General features: G+C 37.8%; 1 protein-coding gene across 1 annotated transcript in view; it reads right to left on the bottom strand.

Moving 5' to 3' along the window:
* The window catches only part of klhl43 (kelch-like family member 43), a 17,108-nt gene extending 3,426 nt beyond the window's left edge, over positions 1 to 13,682 (bottom strand). The window contains exons 1-4 of the mRNA XM_037794325.1: positions 13,478 to 13,682; positions 2,901 to 3,519; positions 1,488 to 1,636; positions 642 to 988 (exon numbers count right to left, since the gene is read on the bottom strand). Coding sequence (XP_037650253.1) covers positions 642 to 988; positions 1,488 to 1,636; positions 2,901 to 3,253 — 849 coding nt within the window. The 5' untranslated portion in view covers positions 3,254 to 3,519; positions 13,478 to 13,682. The remainder of the gene's footprint in view (positions 1 to 641; positions 989 to 1,487; positions 1,637 to 2,900; positions 3,520 to 13,477) is intronic.

The following is a 13,682-nucleotide window of genomic DNA, read 5'->3' as shown; positions in this document are numbered from 1 at the left end:
CATACGTAGCCGTGAAGCTGTCTGAGAGTTATCAAACAAGTTTAAAATTATAACTACATCAATAAATAATATTGTTAGTTTAAGGTGGAAAATAGGAAATAAATATTGTTCGGTAAAAAATAGTAATAGAAATGAATAAATTAATGATTAAATGTGTGCCAAGACCAAAAAGTTCCATCGATATAAGAAATAAAGAGACAATAGAGAAAAAAAGCCTGAATCAGGACAACAGTTATATTCAGTGCCGACAGACTCACATTTGGTCCAGTTTATAAATACAACGATCACTGCGTCTCTCAGCTGTCTGTCTATTTAGGTCTGTAACAGAGTTGTATATTAATAAACGAGCTCTCTTCTTGCATACAGTGAGTTATAATTGGTGGGTTCTGCTCACAGTCGACCTGCAAGTGACTGGCTGATCTGTGTTATGCTCTGAGCAGCTGGTCTGGGCTCTGTTTTTAGGTCTGGATGAAAATAGCAGGAAGGCCCAGAGGGTCGCCTCTGAGAAGACCTGGCACCTCTCCTCATTTAGGATATCAGAAGTGAATATATTCACTTGACAGCATATCCCTTTTCAACCTACATTTTCAGCCACAAATTTCCACCTTTTGCCCTTTAAAAGACAAAGTTTGACCTCTGACCTGGAAGGCAGTGACCTCAGAAGGCAACAACAGCGAGTCGTCCTGCAGGAAGGCGGAGATCTGCTCCAGGGTCAGCTGGGTGAACAGCGGCGTGTCGGCGAACTGCACAAAGTTCTCCAGGACGAAGCGGCGGGCGGCGTCGCACACCGGCACCAGGCTGTAGGCAGCGGCGATGTTCCAGATGTAGACACAGGTCTGCACGTTGAGCTCGGCCAGCAGGAAGTCCATGCACATCTTGAGGAGTTGAGGGATCTGCAGGGTGGCGGCGGCCGAGGCGGTGCAACCGATGGTGTAGAGGGACATGTGGACACGACCCAGGTAGGCGAAGGTGATGACATTAGCCAGGCCTGCAGACAGAGCGAAACTAAATTCTTGATTTCTTTCCTTAAATTCCTTCAAGCCGCTAGTTAGAAAAAACATTTTAACTTCTCAACGCACCATTGAGGCTTTATGATGCTTACACTGAGTCAATTATTACAACTTTTAGTCGTGTACATCTTTTAAGGGCTGAAACTAATGTTTTTTGTATTAATCTAACAGTTATTTTTCTCAATTTGGCCTATAAAATGTCAGAAAATAGTGAATAACGGCCATCAACACTTCAAATTCAAATTCAGGTGGCTTGTTTTGTACAACCAACAGTCCAAAACTCAATGATATTCAGTTTACTACTATGACATAACTCAAAGAAAAACACCAAATTCAAATTGACAAGCTGAGACTACAGCATTCTGGTAATCAACCAATCGATTTCGAAGGCTAAGCATAATATATTTGGCATCTAGAAAGTTTGGGATCTTGACTAGAAATGATATTATTAGAAATGAAAAGACTCAGTAGATGTACCTAGAGGTGAGAGGGAGGGCAGCTCCAGGCGCTTCATGCCCGGGTCTTTGGCCAGAATCTCTCTGAAGTACTGACTGACGGAGGAGATGACCAGCTTATGGACGTCAAAGGCTTTCGTCTTACAGGCCAACTCCAGGTCAGTCAGGAACCTGAGGAGAAGAGCAGGAAGATGGATGGATGGATGACACACCTGACACAATAACTCATGACACAATACAATATGTTATAATGTAATGAAGTAGGAGAGGGCTAATTTCTATGTAATAGGATTTGTGACAATACAGTAGTATATGAGTATTGTATTGTATCGTACCATAAGTGTACAATATTGTACTGTATTGTATTGGTACTGTATCAAAATTTTACTGCATCGAAATTGCACTGTATTGTAACTGTAAAATGTAATAATCTTTAAGTATCGTAATTATACTGTATCGTAATTGTAACTTATCGTAATTGTACTGTACTTTAATTGTACCGTATCATAATTGTAATGTATCGTGATTGTATTTATCGCATTTGTACCGTACCGTATTGTCATTGTACCGTATCGTAATTGCATTTTATCGTAATGTGACCATATTGTAATTGGACAGTAATTGTAATGTATTGTAATGTATTTATCGCAATTGTACCTTATCATAATTGTACCATATTGTAAATGTAATGTACGCTAATTGTACCGTATCGTGATTGTACCATATCGCAATTTAACGTCTCGTAATTGTAATTTATCGTATTGTATTTTATCGTAAATGTATTGTATCGTAATTGTATTGTAATGGTACCATATTGTAATTTTACCATTTCATAATTTTATATCTCGTAATTGTACTGTATTGTACTGTATAATATTGTATTGTAAATGTATTGTATCGAAACTGTAGTGTATCATATTGTAATCGTAATGTACCGTGATTGTACCATATCGTTATTGTATCAATTCATATCACAATTGTCTTGAATCAATTACAATACAATAAGTATCAGAACCTACTTCTCCTGTATTGTATCTTATTATAACTGTAATGTACCGTAATTGTACCGTATCGTAATTTTCAGCCTCGTAATTGTACCGTATCGTGATTGTATTTTATCGTAAATGTATTGTATCGTAATTGTATTGTAATTGTACCGTATCCTAATTTAACCATATCGTAATTTTACGTCTCGTAATTGTATTGTAATTGTACCGTATCGTAATTGTACCGTATCCTAATTTAACCATATTGTAATTTTACGTCTCGTAATTGTACTGTATAGTATTGTATTGTAAATGTATTGTATCGAAACTGTATCGTATCTTATCGTAATTGTAATGTACCATAATTGTACCATATCGTAGATGTAGCAATTCATATCACAATTGTATTGCATCAATTACAATACAATACAATAAGTATCAGAACGTACTTCTCCTGTCGCATCTTGCTGAGCTCCTCCAGGAGGGCGTTGCCGTGCAGGGGTCGTGTCAGCTCGCTGCCCAGACCGAGGCCTTTCTCTCCGGGCTTGATGATCGGTGGAGGCAGCGGCAGGTTGAGGCTGTTCAGCTGAGCGATGTCCAGCGCCGCCATCTGCTCGATCTTCTGCACTCCGCTCTCCATCACCACCACACCATCACCACGGCTCTCCACCTTCAGCTGGGCCGGAGCAGTCTCCATGGCAACCTGAGGGATGGTTTCCACGGCAGGCTTCTTCTGACGGGAGGCCTTCTTCTTGGGGGCCATTGTTTGACTGTTGAGGTTGTTTTTTGTAGGTTTTAGCATAAGTTTACTCTACACTAAATGTTTTCCTACAGTACAGTGAGTAAGGTTTACTGAGTTGACTTCTTGACAGGCAGGGACACTGTTTCACTGGCTAGAAATCCAGCTGGTCAACAAAATTCTATTAAAAATGTTTCTTGACACTCAGGCCTAAGTGCTGAAGTCCTCTTCTTTTGTGAGGTTGTAGCTAAGAATGGTGTAATGATTAGACTGTTTTACGATCGGTTGGGATTTCGTTGGTGGTTTCACTGAAACACAGCACACAGCACCTGAAAAAAAAGAAGGGAAAGATGAAGATTTAATTATCATTTGCAAAGTGAAGAATTGTTCAAACCCTTTGATCTAACAATGGGACTATTTGGAAGAACACAGCAATGTTGCATGATGAACCACACCAGTGTATGAATTTATTCTATATATTTTATATTTTGTCAAAGAAATCCCCAATACATCACAGTAGTTTGGATATTTCACTATTAGTTTCTGTTCATTTCAACAATTTTTTGCTGTCATCTTTTTTTGACAGCAACATTTTTGTAGAAACAACACAACCTTTCCACATATTACATCTGTGGTCTACAAGTAGCAATATGTCACCAAGTGACACAGTTTTTGGGATATTCTAATGTTTTTTTTTATAGTTTTAGACAGCCTTTAGTTTGGATTCATTTAAGATAAGTATGAAAATCCACATTCAGAGATATAAAACCTGCTGGAGTTTATCTATCTTGACATCCTGTTATTGTTGACTTATTTAATCAATTTGTGCTTTAACAGTGACACCGTGCTACCATAATGTAACTTTGACAATGATAAAAGAAAACATGATGTCCACAGAAACTGATTAGATATGTAAAGTATGATTCAACGGTCGGGAATTTGATTTTCCTCTTGCACTGAAATTACATACTATAACGTGTAGAAATCGCTGGATTGCGTTTATCCGACACAGTCTCCCGGCAGTTCATGAAATAGTCACAAATTTAATCTTTTTGATTCGTGTACATAGACACGATTTTCCTTTTTTTTCATGATGCTCAGCACGACATTCAACAACATATTTTTCGTGCGTTTTCCTACGAATGTCCAGCAACACGTGACGCACGTGTCAATATCTGCTCCAGTCTTTTCAAAATAAAACTACTTAAATTAGGTTTAGGAATAGATCGACTTGGTTAGGCTTAGGCAACAAAACTACTTAGGCTTAGGAAAAGATCAACTTGGTTAGGCTTAGGCAACAAAACTATTTAGTTAGGTTTAGGAAAAGATCAACTTGGTTAGGCTTAGGCAACAAAACTACTTAGTTAGACTTGGGAAATCATCCACTTGGTTAGAATTAGGTAACAAACTATTTAGTTAGGCTTAGGATGAAGATCAACTTCGTTAGGCTTAGGCAACACAATTACTTAGTTAGGCTTAGGAAAAGATCAACTTGGTTAGGCTTAGGCAACAAAGTACTTAGGTTTAGGAAAAGATTAACTTGGTCAGGCTTAGGCAACAAAACAACTTAGTAAGGCTTAGGAAAAGATCAACTTGATAGGCTTAGGCAACAAAACTACTTAGTTAGGCTTGCGTTTTCCTACAAATGTCCAGCGACATGTGACGCACGTGTCAATTTCTGCTCCAGTCTTTTCAAAATAAAACTACTTAAATTAGGTTTAGGAATAGATCATCTTGGTTACGCTTAGGCTACAAAACTACTTAATTAGGTCTAGGAAAAGATTGCGGTTTGGATTAAAATAACACCAGAAGTGGCGTTACATAAATACGGAAGTTAAGTGACAAATCAATCAACTTTGACTCAACAGTAGTCTAATGTTATAGATGTAAAAATACACGTTTCTTAAATATACATTTATTTCTTCTACTTGACTTCCACAGAGTTACTCTAAAGAAAACAATAATCACTTTCCACCTCTCTGAAAATGTTTTAACATCTCTCCTTTGTCCGGATATATATCTTGAATTATTAAGGAGACAGTGACAGTGAGTTCCTGATAAACAACCGAAACACGCCTGGCGCATGTTTCCCTGCTCTGAATCACAGTTTCATGGTCACTGGAGGACACAACAAACCCACTGACAGATGCACATTTCTCTGCTAATCTCTGAACATCACAACACAACAACACACAGACTGACTGACACCTTTTTTAAATCCAACTGAGGATCACCTACAAACTCTGTGTCTCTATGAGCCGGCAGCAGTGTGAATGACAGGTGCGAGTGTCCAGAGAAGAAGCTCAGGGTCGGGTGTTGCGTTTTACAGCATCCAGCCGGCATTTAATGCAACTGGGGATTCTTATTCATGATCGCAATGAGCCTCGGTATGCAAACTGCAGCAGATCAGCGTAGAGAGGGGAGACTGTTACAGAGAGTGAAGGGATCACATTCAAGTGCTGATATATGCAAGGTAGAGGGAGTCTGAAATAAACAAATAAAAGAAATGGTGAGCATGGAGTTTCCTGAATGTAACTAAGGGGATATACAGAGCATATAACTCAATTTTTTTGTACTTTTTATCTTTTGTTAGTTTGGTTTTGTATCTGTTGTATGACGCTTGGGTGGAAGGAATTGTTTCTGTTCTTGTGTTTGTGTCTCTTGATTTGATTTGAAAAGGACTGAAAGCTCTTAAAAGCACACCAAGTCCGAACCAAAACTCCACTGTGAAAGAGAGAAAAGTTTTTTTCAAACAGGAACAATGCAACAACAATGACCAAGCCTGACACAAAACTGTGCACTTGTTTGTTGATTTCTTATTTTGTTTTCTTGTCGTAGAACTGGTCAGCAATAGTGTCAGAACTCTAGCAAACTTTATAATGATAAGAAAATGATTGGAAAGGTGATGAAAGGATGGGGATTTTACCAATTGGCGACATGTTTGAGGAAGCAATGTAATGTTTTTATTTGTTTAAAGGGCCTCCAAAATCTTTGTTGTTCTCTTTTTTTGTCCAAAAAAGGGTCCAATGGCGGCCAAATGACAATTGTGGAATAATGCTAACTAAATAAATACTTTTTAGCATTTAGCTAAAATGGTAAGCTATTGTGACAGTAGCTCAAGTGGAAAGCAGTGTTGCCAGATTGGGCTGGTTTCCGCTCAATTGGGCTACTTTTGATTGAATTTTGCTGGGAAAAATTGCGTTGGGCTGGTAGATGAAATTTGGGCTGCTTTTGTCAACAAAATATTGTGAAACAATATTACCAAACAAGCTGTCATTTTGTGGTCAAAAACACATACAAAATTCAATAATCTTTGTTATGTCCACTCGCTCATGCGATTCATTTAATTCAAGAAATATTTGATTGACATGAGTATTCAATCGCTGTTAGGGATAAGGGAGGACCTACTTTTTCTTGCCGTCATCATCATGGACATTGACTTGGGAATTTGAGTATTTGGTTGTCTGACGGCACTCTTTGTGGGTTGCAATAGCCTTTTTATTTGACATTTTAGCTTTGGTTATTTGCTGGAGATATGAAGCTTATATGCTTGTGATGTGTTTTCTATCGTGCATGTAATGGTTTTATGGTTTTACACAGGCTTCTGGCAAGGTTATGATTTGGGCTGTTTTTTATTGAATGGGGCAGGTTTCAAGTTGTGATTGGGCTGGAAACTCAATCTGGTCTGGCAACACTGGTGGAGGGGAGTCATAAAGTCAGTATTGACTCAGTAATATCAAAAACTGTTGAGTTGAAGGCCTCTGAAATAGTTGGAAGCTGGACGTCTGGCAGTAAACAGCAGCAGGAGATGAGGAGCTTTGTTCCTGGCTCACAGTTTGTTGTTGTTCACCTGAGCCTCAGTGAAGAGATCACCTCAGTGCTGGCTGTGTCAGGGTGGGAATTAAAACTAACCCCTGTGCCTATTTGGGGCCTCAGCAGTGTGCCACTTCTAAATGATCTTTCTCTCACTGAGCTTGTCAAGATCTGTTCTTTACATTTTTTCTAGCGAGTGTTAGAGGTCACATTTATTGTCAGTTCATTATTAGATTGAACTGGAGCTTTTCATGGTCCGACTTTTAGTTGCCTTTTCATGTCGTATATTTACACCAATCTTATGTCTCTGTTGGTCAGTCGGTTCACCATTTTGGTCCAGACTGAAATATCTCAACAACTGTTGGATGGATTTCAATGAAACTTGGTACAGACATTCATGGTTCCCAGACAATGAATCCTTATAACTTTGGTGATCCTCTGACTTTTCATCTAGCGCCATCATCAGTTCAAATTTTCAATGTTTGTCCAATACTTCGTTTTATGACCAAACATCTGCAAAACTAATAACATTCCCATCAAATTGCTAATTAGCCAATGTTAGCATGCTAACATGTTAAACTAATATGGTAAAAAATTGTAAACACAATATGCCTGCTAAACATCAGCATGTAAGCATTGTCATTGTTAATGAGTTAGCATGTCGACATTAGCATTTAGCTCACAGAGCTGCTAGCGTGACTGTAGACTCTTAACTAAGTCTTGTTTATTACGTAACTTTAGTTGGATATTTTATAGTCATTAATTTGCTTTGCAAGTTTCTTGCGCTTAATACTCGTGAAATAACCTCAGATACCTTTTTTGTCACACTATCAAAGATTAGTGTTGCTTAGACTTATTGATTTTCCATTCATTTCTTACAGATTTCTTATGTAAATGTCCGATATTGTCAAAAGTGAGATTTTCATGTCTTTTTTATTATATAGGTCACAAATGCACAAATGCATGCGAGTGACTATCGCCTGCCGAGGCAATTTTTGAACTCAAAGTTCACCAAAGTTGAACTCCACGTGAATGCAAAGACGCAAATTTGCTTCGCAAGCAAATGTTTTTTCATCCCTTTGCTCACAAATTAGTGAATGGGAGGCGAATGTCAATTTTGCACGTGTGACCGCGCCTTAAAGCAGGTTTAAATGCTATATAAATACTGTGGAAGTTTCAAAACGCTCAACCCATGGAGAAATACACGCAGAAACTGTACCTTTAAAACAAGCCGTCAGGATTTCTGTAATTTTGTGATAAAACATCCTAAATGTGTCTCAGTTTATTTCCGGTTACTACTACCAGTGCTTCTGACCACAAACATGAACATGACCCCCCCGTCCCTCTTTCTACCCTCCTCATTCGCTCAGCGTCTGAACTTGGATCTTTTTAAATAGCATCTATTGGCTCGCCGGCCAACGGACTCCACACATGGACAGACCGGGGGACGAAGACAGGATCGTACAGAACGAAGCAGCAGCTGTTGTTGGTGTCATATGAAGAGGAGGGGGTCACTGTTACAGACCATACAGGCTACTTGTTGATGTCGCAATCCCCCTTTAAACATTTGAAACAGCAGCCAGAACACTGGATAAACTCATTACACCGCAAATTAACTGAGAAGAAGAGCTATTTGTTATTTGACAGCAGCGTTCACAGAGTTTCTGTGAATGTGACCCTCTCAGTCTAATGATGACAGAGGTACAGAGACACTAAAACACATGGGGAGGTGATAAATTCAGTGTCAGGGCCAATTGGAGGCACGAGGGGTAGGCTGATGGCAAAAACTTTTTTGATTCATGCAAAAATAACAAGGTGGAAGATAAAAATTATATCTTATGACCTGTTTTTACTAATGAGCAGTATGGTCTTAATAAGACAATCTCTTTCGACATATTTTCTGCTTTTTCACAAAAATATAACAGATGCATCTCCTTTAGATAAGTATCTCCTTTAGTTAAGTGAACGCACCAAGATGACAGTGTAAAAATACTCCATTACAAGTAAAATTACAGAAGTATTATCAGCAAAATGTACTTAAAGTATCAAAAGTAAATGTACTCGTTCCACAGAAAAATGTCCCCTGTGACTGATATATTAGTGTATATTACATTATTAGATTAGTAATACCGATGCGTCAATGTGAAAGCAGCATTTTACTGTGTTAACTACTTCATAGTTCAGTGGTTCCCGACCTCGGGGCCAGTCAATCTGAGGGGTCGTGAGATGATTAATGAGGGCAGGAAAGAAGAAAAAACAAAGTTATGTTTAGCAAAATTGTCTTCATATGTTGGACTTTTGTCTAATCTTTGTTTTTTTTTTGTGAATTATTAGATACTTTTATTTAGGTTTAGAGGTGAAATCACTCCTGAAACAACTGCTAAATAATTCATAGACACATGACAAGAGGCCCCAACTAGGTCGTGAACCACTGGTTTAATCTTAACAATGTTTTAACATCTTTTTTAAGCTTATCATGTGTTTTTTTTAAAAGCAAAATCTTAACTTGTAATATGAACAGTAACTATATCTGTTAGATAAATGTTGTGGAGTAGAAGTATAAAAGTAGTAGCCCTATAAATTAGAAATACTCTAAGGTACAAGTCCCTCAAAAGTACAAGTACAGGACTATAATGTACTTGAGTAAATGTAGGAACTCTCCACCACCGCAGATAATGTCCATGAAATGTAAAATCTAGGTCTTGGCGACATTTCAGACAAACAAACCACTTGTTCAGTGATTCCGTGGCATGAAAATAATCTAAGCAGAGATCAGCCTACAGAAATATCTGAGACCAAGGTTAGTGCAGGGAGCAGCTGCTCTGTCATCCACCATACTGGGATCCAGACCTCACCACCACCCCTCCACCACCACCACCATCATCACTGACAAATATAGTGTAACTAACAACAGTATCTCCTTTCAAAACAGCAGATTAAATACATGGACTCATAGATCTGTGTACACCTTCCTATTGTTAAATACCACTGACAAAACTTTGGTAATGCTTTATTTTACAGATACTTAAATTCATAATTATTAATATTTCTGTATAATTTCCTAGGAACTGTAGTTTGGCACTAATTAAAGGTAAAACAGGTTTTAATTGGCGCACTCCCTATTGAATGCTAAAGTAGGTTAACCCAATGTGTTTTAGTCCCAAAGCTAGACATGCAAAAAAGTGCTATTTGTCTAAACGAAAGTGTAAAATTCAAGTCTATGAAGAATAGACTTCAATGTATTTTACTGTTTACATATAGTATTTGGGGTATTTTTTACTCTTTTTTTCTTCTAATATATATAGTTCTGTTTACAATTTAAGTTATTGTGATTGATTAATGAGAAAACAAACACACAAAAAAGAATAACGTTTTCATTAAAAACTGCAGAGTGAAAAATGGTTTTAAATGGAGCAGTGGAAATCAACAACTAAAATAACTATTGGTCACTATTTTCCTTGTAATTAGAACCAATTCACAGGAAACTTTTTGTAATTATTAGGAAAAAGATTTTTTAAAATAAGTGTTATCCTGTCATGAACTATGTGTTACTATGTTAGATTTGTTATACAAGAGACTGGAGTCCTGAGGGTTTTTGAAAATGTAACTCCAAAAGGTTGCAGATGTCAGTAACAGGTCAGATAGCCTACCCAACAGATAGCTGGATGAAAATAAATACAGTTTTTGAAGTATAAAGGTATGATTTTCAGTGACAAATTGAGGACCTATAAGGGAGTATGAGTTCCTAAATTGTTCGGAAAAATTTTGGATCAAAATTTACAAAAGCTTAAACATTCAGAGGCCTAAAATAGATTTATCCATATGTGTTATAAATTACTTAGGTTTAAGATATGTATTAAAGATATTAATGTAAACATACAGCTGGACAGATTCACTGCCATCGTCTTGCCTTAACTGTCTTGTTCCTTGATGTTTGTTAACATGACAAGGCAAACAGATACTGAACACAATTAAAAGTAACCTCAGATTGATTTATGGTTGTCAAGTGGTGATGTGTGTGTATCATAATTCAAACAGAAGCACCTGGGGCCTTTTATTTTATGTTTAGACACCGACCTCAGTTTCTTTGAACCTTTGCAAAGAAGCGGACAACCGACACGAAGTGAAGCATTGTGACGATTTAGTCGGAGCTGTGTTTTTAAGGAGTGTTTGCAGACGACACAACAACAGTGTGCTTCCAAAATAAATTGCATAACTGATGAAAAGTGACACTGGATGGCTTCCCAGTACAACCACATTCCTATGATTCTGATTCGCTGACTGTCTTTATTGTTCTGGTTTGATTTTTATTAGGCTACCTTGATTAGGTATGGTTATAGGTGTATTTTTGAAGTTTGATCAGGTCCTTGCAGCAGTCTTTGTGCTAAACTAAGCTAAGCTAATGCCTTCTGGCTCCAGCTCCATACTTATAGGGCGGCGGGTCCATCTACGTTCTTTTCCATTATTTTTTTTCAAATGGAAACATCCACTCAGCCGTTCTAAAATAACTGAAAGGGTTAATTCGGTTGTTGTACTGTATGTATACCCGTGTTCTGCGACGTAAAATTATTATTTTTGTGAATGGCGTCTGGTGGCTTTGAAGAGAGCTATGTAACGGCTTCAGTTCCCCGTCGGAAATGGCTGTCTGACGGCGAGGTACGGGAGCAGCAGAAAAAGGTATTTTATCCACATTCAAAAAATCAATATCAGTTTAAGTGTACGCTATATTTAGAATATTTTCACCGCTTTATCTTGCCATCAGACAGCCCTTTCCGACAGGGAACTGAAGCTGTTATATTGCTGTCTTCAAAGCCACTAGACCAGACTCCATTCACAAAAACAGAATTTTACCTACGTCAGGTCATGTAGGAAAAAGTTTTTAGAAGGGCTTAGGAAAATAGCATTTTGACGTTAAAACATACTTTGACCAAAATTTGAATGTTCGGCCGCCCTTTAACGTACAAATATGAGATAATAATTCTGATAAAACTGATTTATTTGACCACTTGGAGGCAGTGTAAACAAGCTGTGAACACAACAAAGGTTGATATGACAGATATGTTAGCATACAGTTGCTTATTTACACATCCAGCAGTTACGTAGCAACATTAGCATTCATTTGGAGTCGTGTTTCTATCCTCCTGATGAATTTAAGTCCAATACTCTCTTTTAGCTCTGAATTTGGTCTCCACCAACTCCTGACGGAAATATCTGTCTCTTTAGCTGCTAAATGCTCCACTATGTTCACCAGCTAGTTGCTAACTGTGTCTTGTCTACTGTTTGGTGCTGAGCAGGCATAGAGAGGGTTTTTAGAGCTTCTTTGATGAAAACATCCGCCTTCTGCGGCCAAAAAACAACACTTTGAGAGCGGTGAGAGTGAACCAAATCAGTTAAGTTGCTGGAAAACCAAAACAAAGAGCTAAAATACGCTAAAACATGTCGTAGAGTTGAGGGGAACTGCAGAGTTGGCTGATAATTTCCTGTGGGTTTGTCAAAATTTTGACTATAGCTGCTTTAACAACACTAGGTCCTTCAAAATGACCACTGAATTGAATCAACATGACTGACAGTCTTAATAAAACCTGAACATTATGAGCTTGATCAAAGTGGTATTAACTGCAGGGCTGTGGTATTGCATTATAAAGTGTTTCTGTTATTTTGTCCACCAATTGTACCGGCTCATACACACAAAAAACACCACTCTGTGTGCCTCTCCACCACTTCTATCGCTCTCTGGCTGCAGCTAAATTCCTTGTCTATCTCGTGAATGTATTTATAGGCGCTGACACACACAACATGTACTTCGTGTGTGTATATTGTGTGTGTTTTACAGCTTAGGACTGGAAAGAGAAGGACCGACACCCCTCTGCAGTGTAGTAATAGCCACACGGCAACTGGCAACTACTTCACATTGTTTCCATTCAGCAGTTAAATATAAATATTAGTATATATTACTAATTAATATGGTGATGTCATGAGATGTGTCATTTGGTTTTCAGTGGTGGAAGATATAGTCATCCTGTATATTTTATTTAAGTAAAAGTAGCAATACTACTATGTACAAATACTCTGTTTAACTGTTACAGCTGTTACAGCTGGTGGAGGTGGAGCTCATTTTAACTACTTTATATACCGTCTGAATATTTAACTATCATATTATATAAATGTTTTGTTTGTACAATCTTTAGAGTAACTAAAGCTGTCAGATAAATGTAGTGGAGTAGAAGTAGGAAGTAAAGTACAAGTACCTCAAAATTGTACTTAAGCATAGTATTTAAATGTACTTGGATGTAGTAAATGTACTTCGCTGGTGATTTCTGTCTGTTGGCATCAGCGATGTCAACAGACAGTGTTCAATTCACTTTAATGAAACCTTAATTGGAGATTTTAAGATACAAAACGTTGTTTCATTTACGTTACAAAACTCTTCTTGACTCAACAAACTGTAATGCAGTAAATTAAAATGTATTTTACCTCTTTCTCCCTCCTGGTTCCTGCTCTTCTTCCCTTTCCCTTTGCTCCCTCAGCTTCTCTCTTTAAACTCTCTTTTACGTTCTTTCTTTTCTTTAGTTGTTGTTGTTGTTCTCTAACAGGTTCCTCTTTGCATCGTCCGTCTGTCCTCTGTCAGAGTGCTGTGTGTGTGTGTATGTGTGTGTGTGTTTGTGTGTGTGTCAGCATT

The sequence above is a fragment of the Sebastes umbrosus genome, chromosome 15 (genome assembly GCF_015220745.1).
Source record: "Sebastes umbrosus isolate fSebUmb1 chromosome 15, fSebUmb1.pri, whole genome shotgun sequence".
Classification (NCBI taxonomy): domain Eukaryota; kingdom Metazoa; phylum Chordata; class Actinopteri; order Perciformes; family Sebastidae; genus Sebastes; species Sebastes umbrosus.
This window is presented reverse-complemented; position numbering and strand designations above follow the sequence as displayed.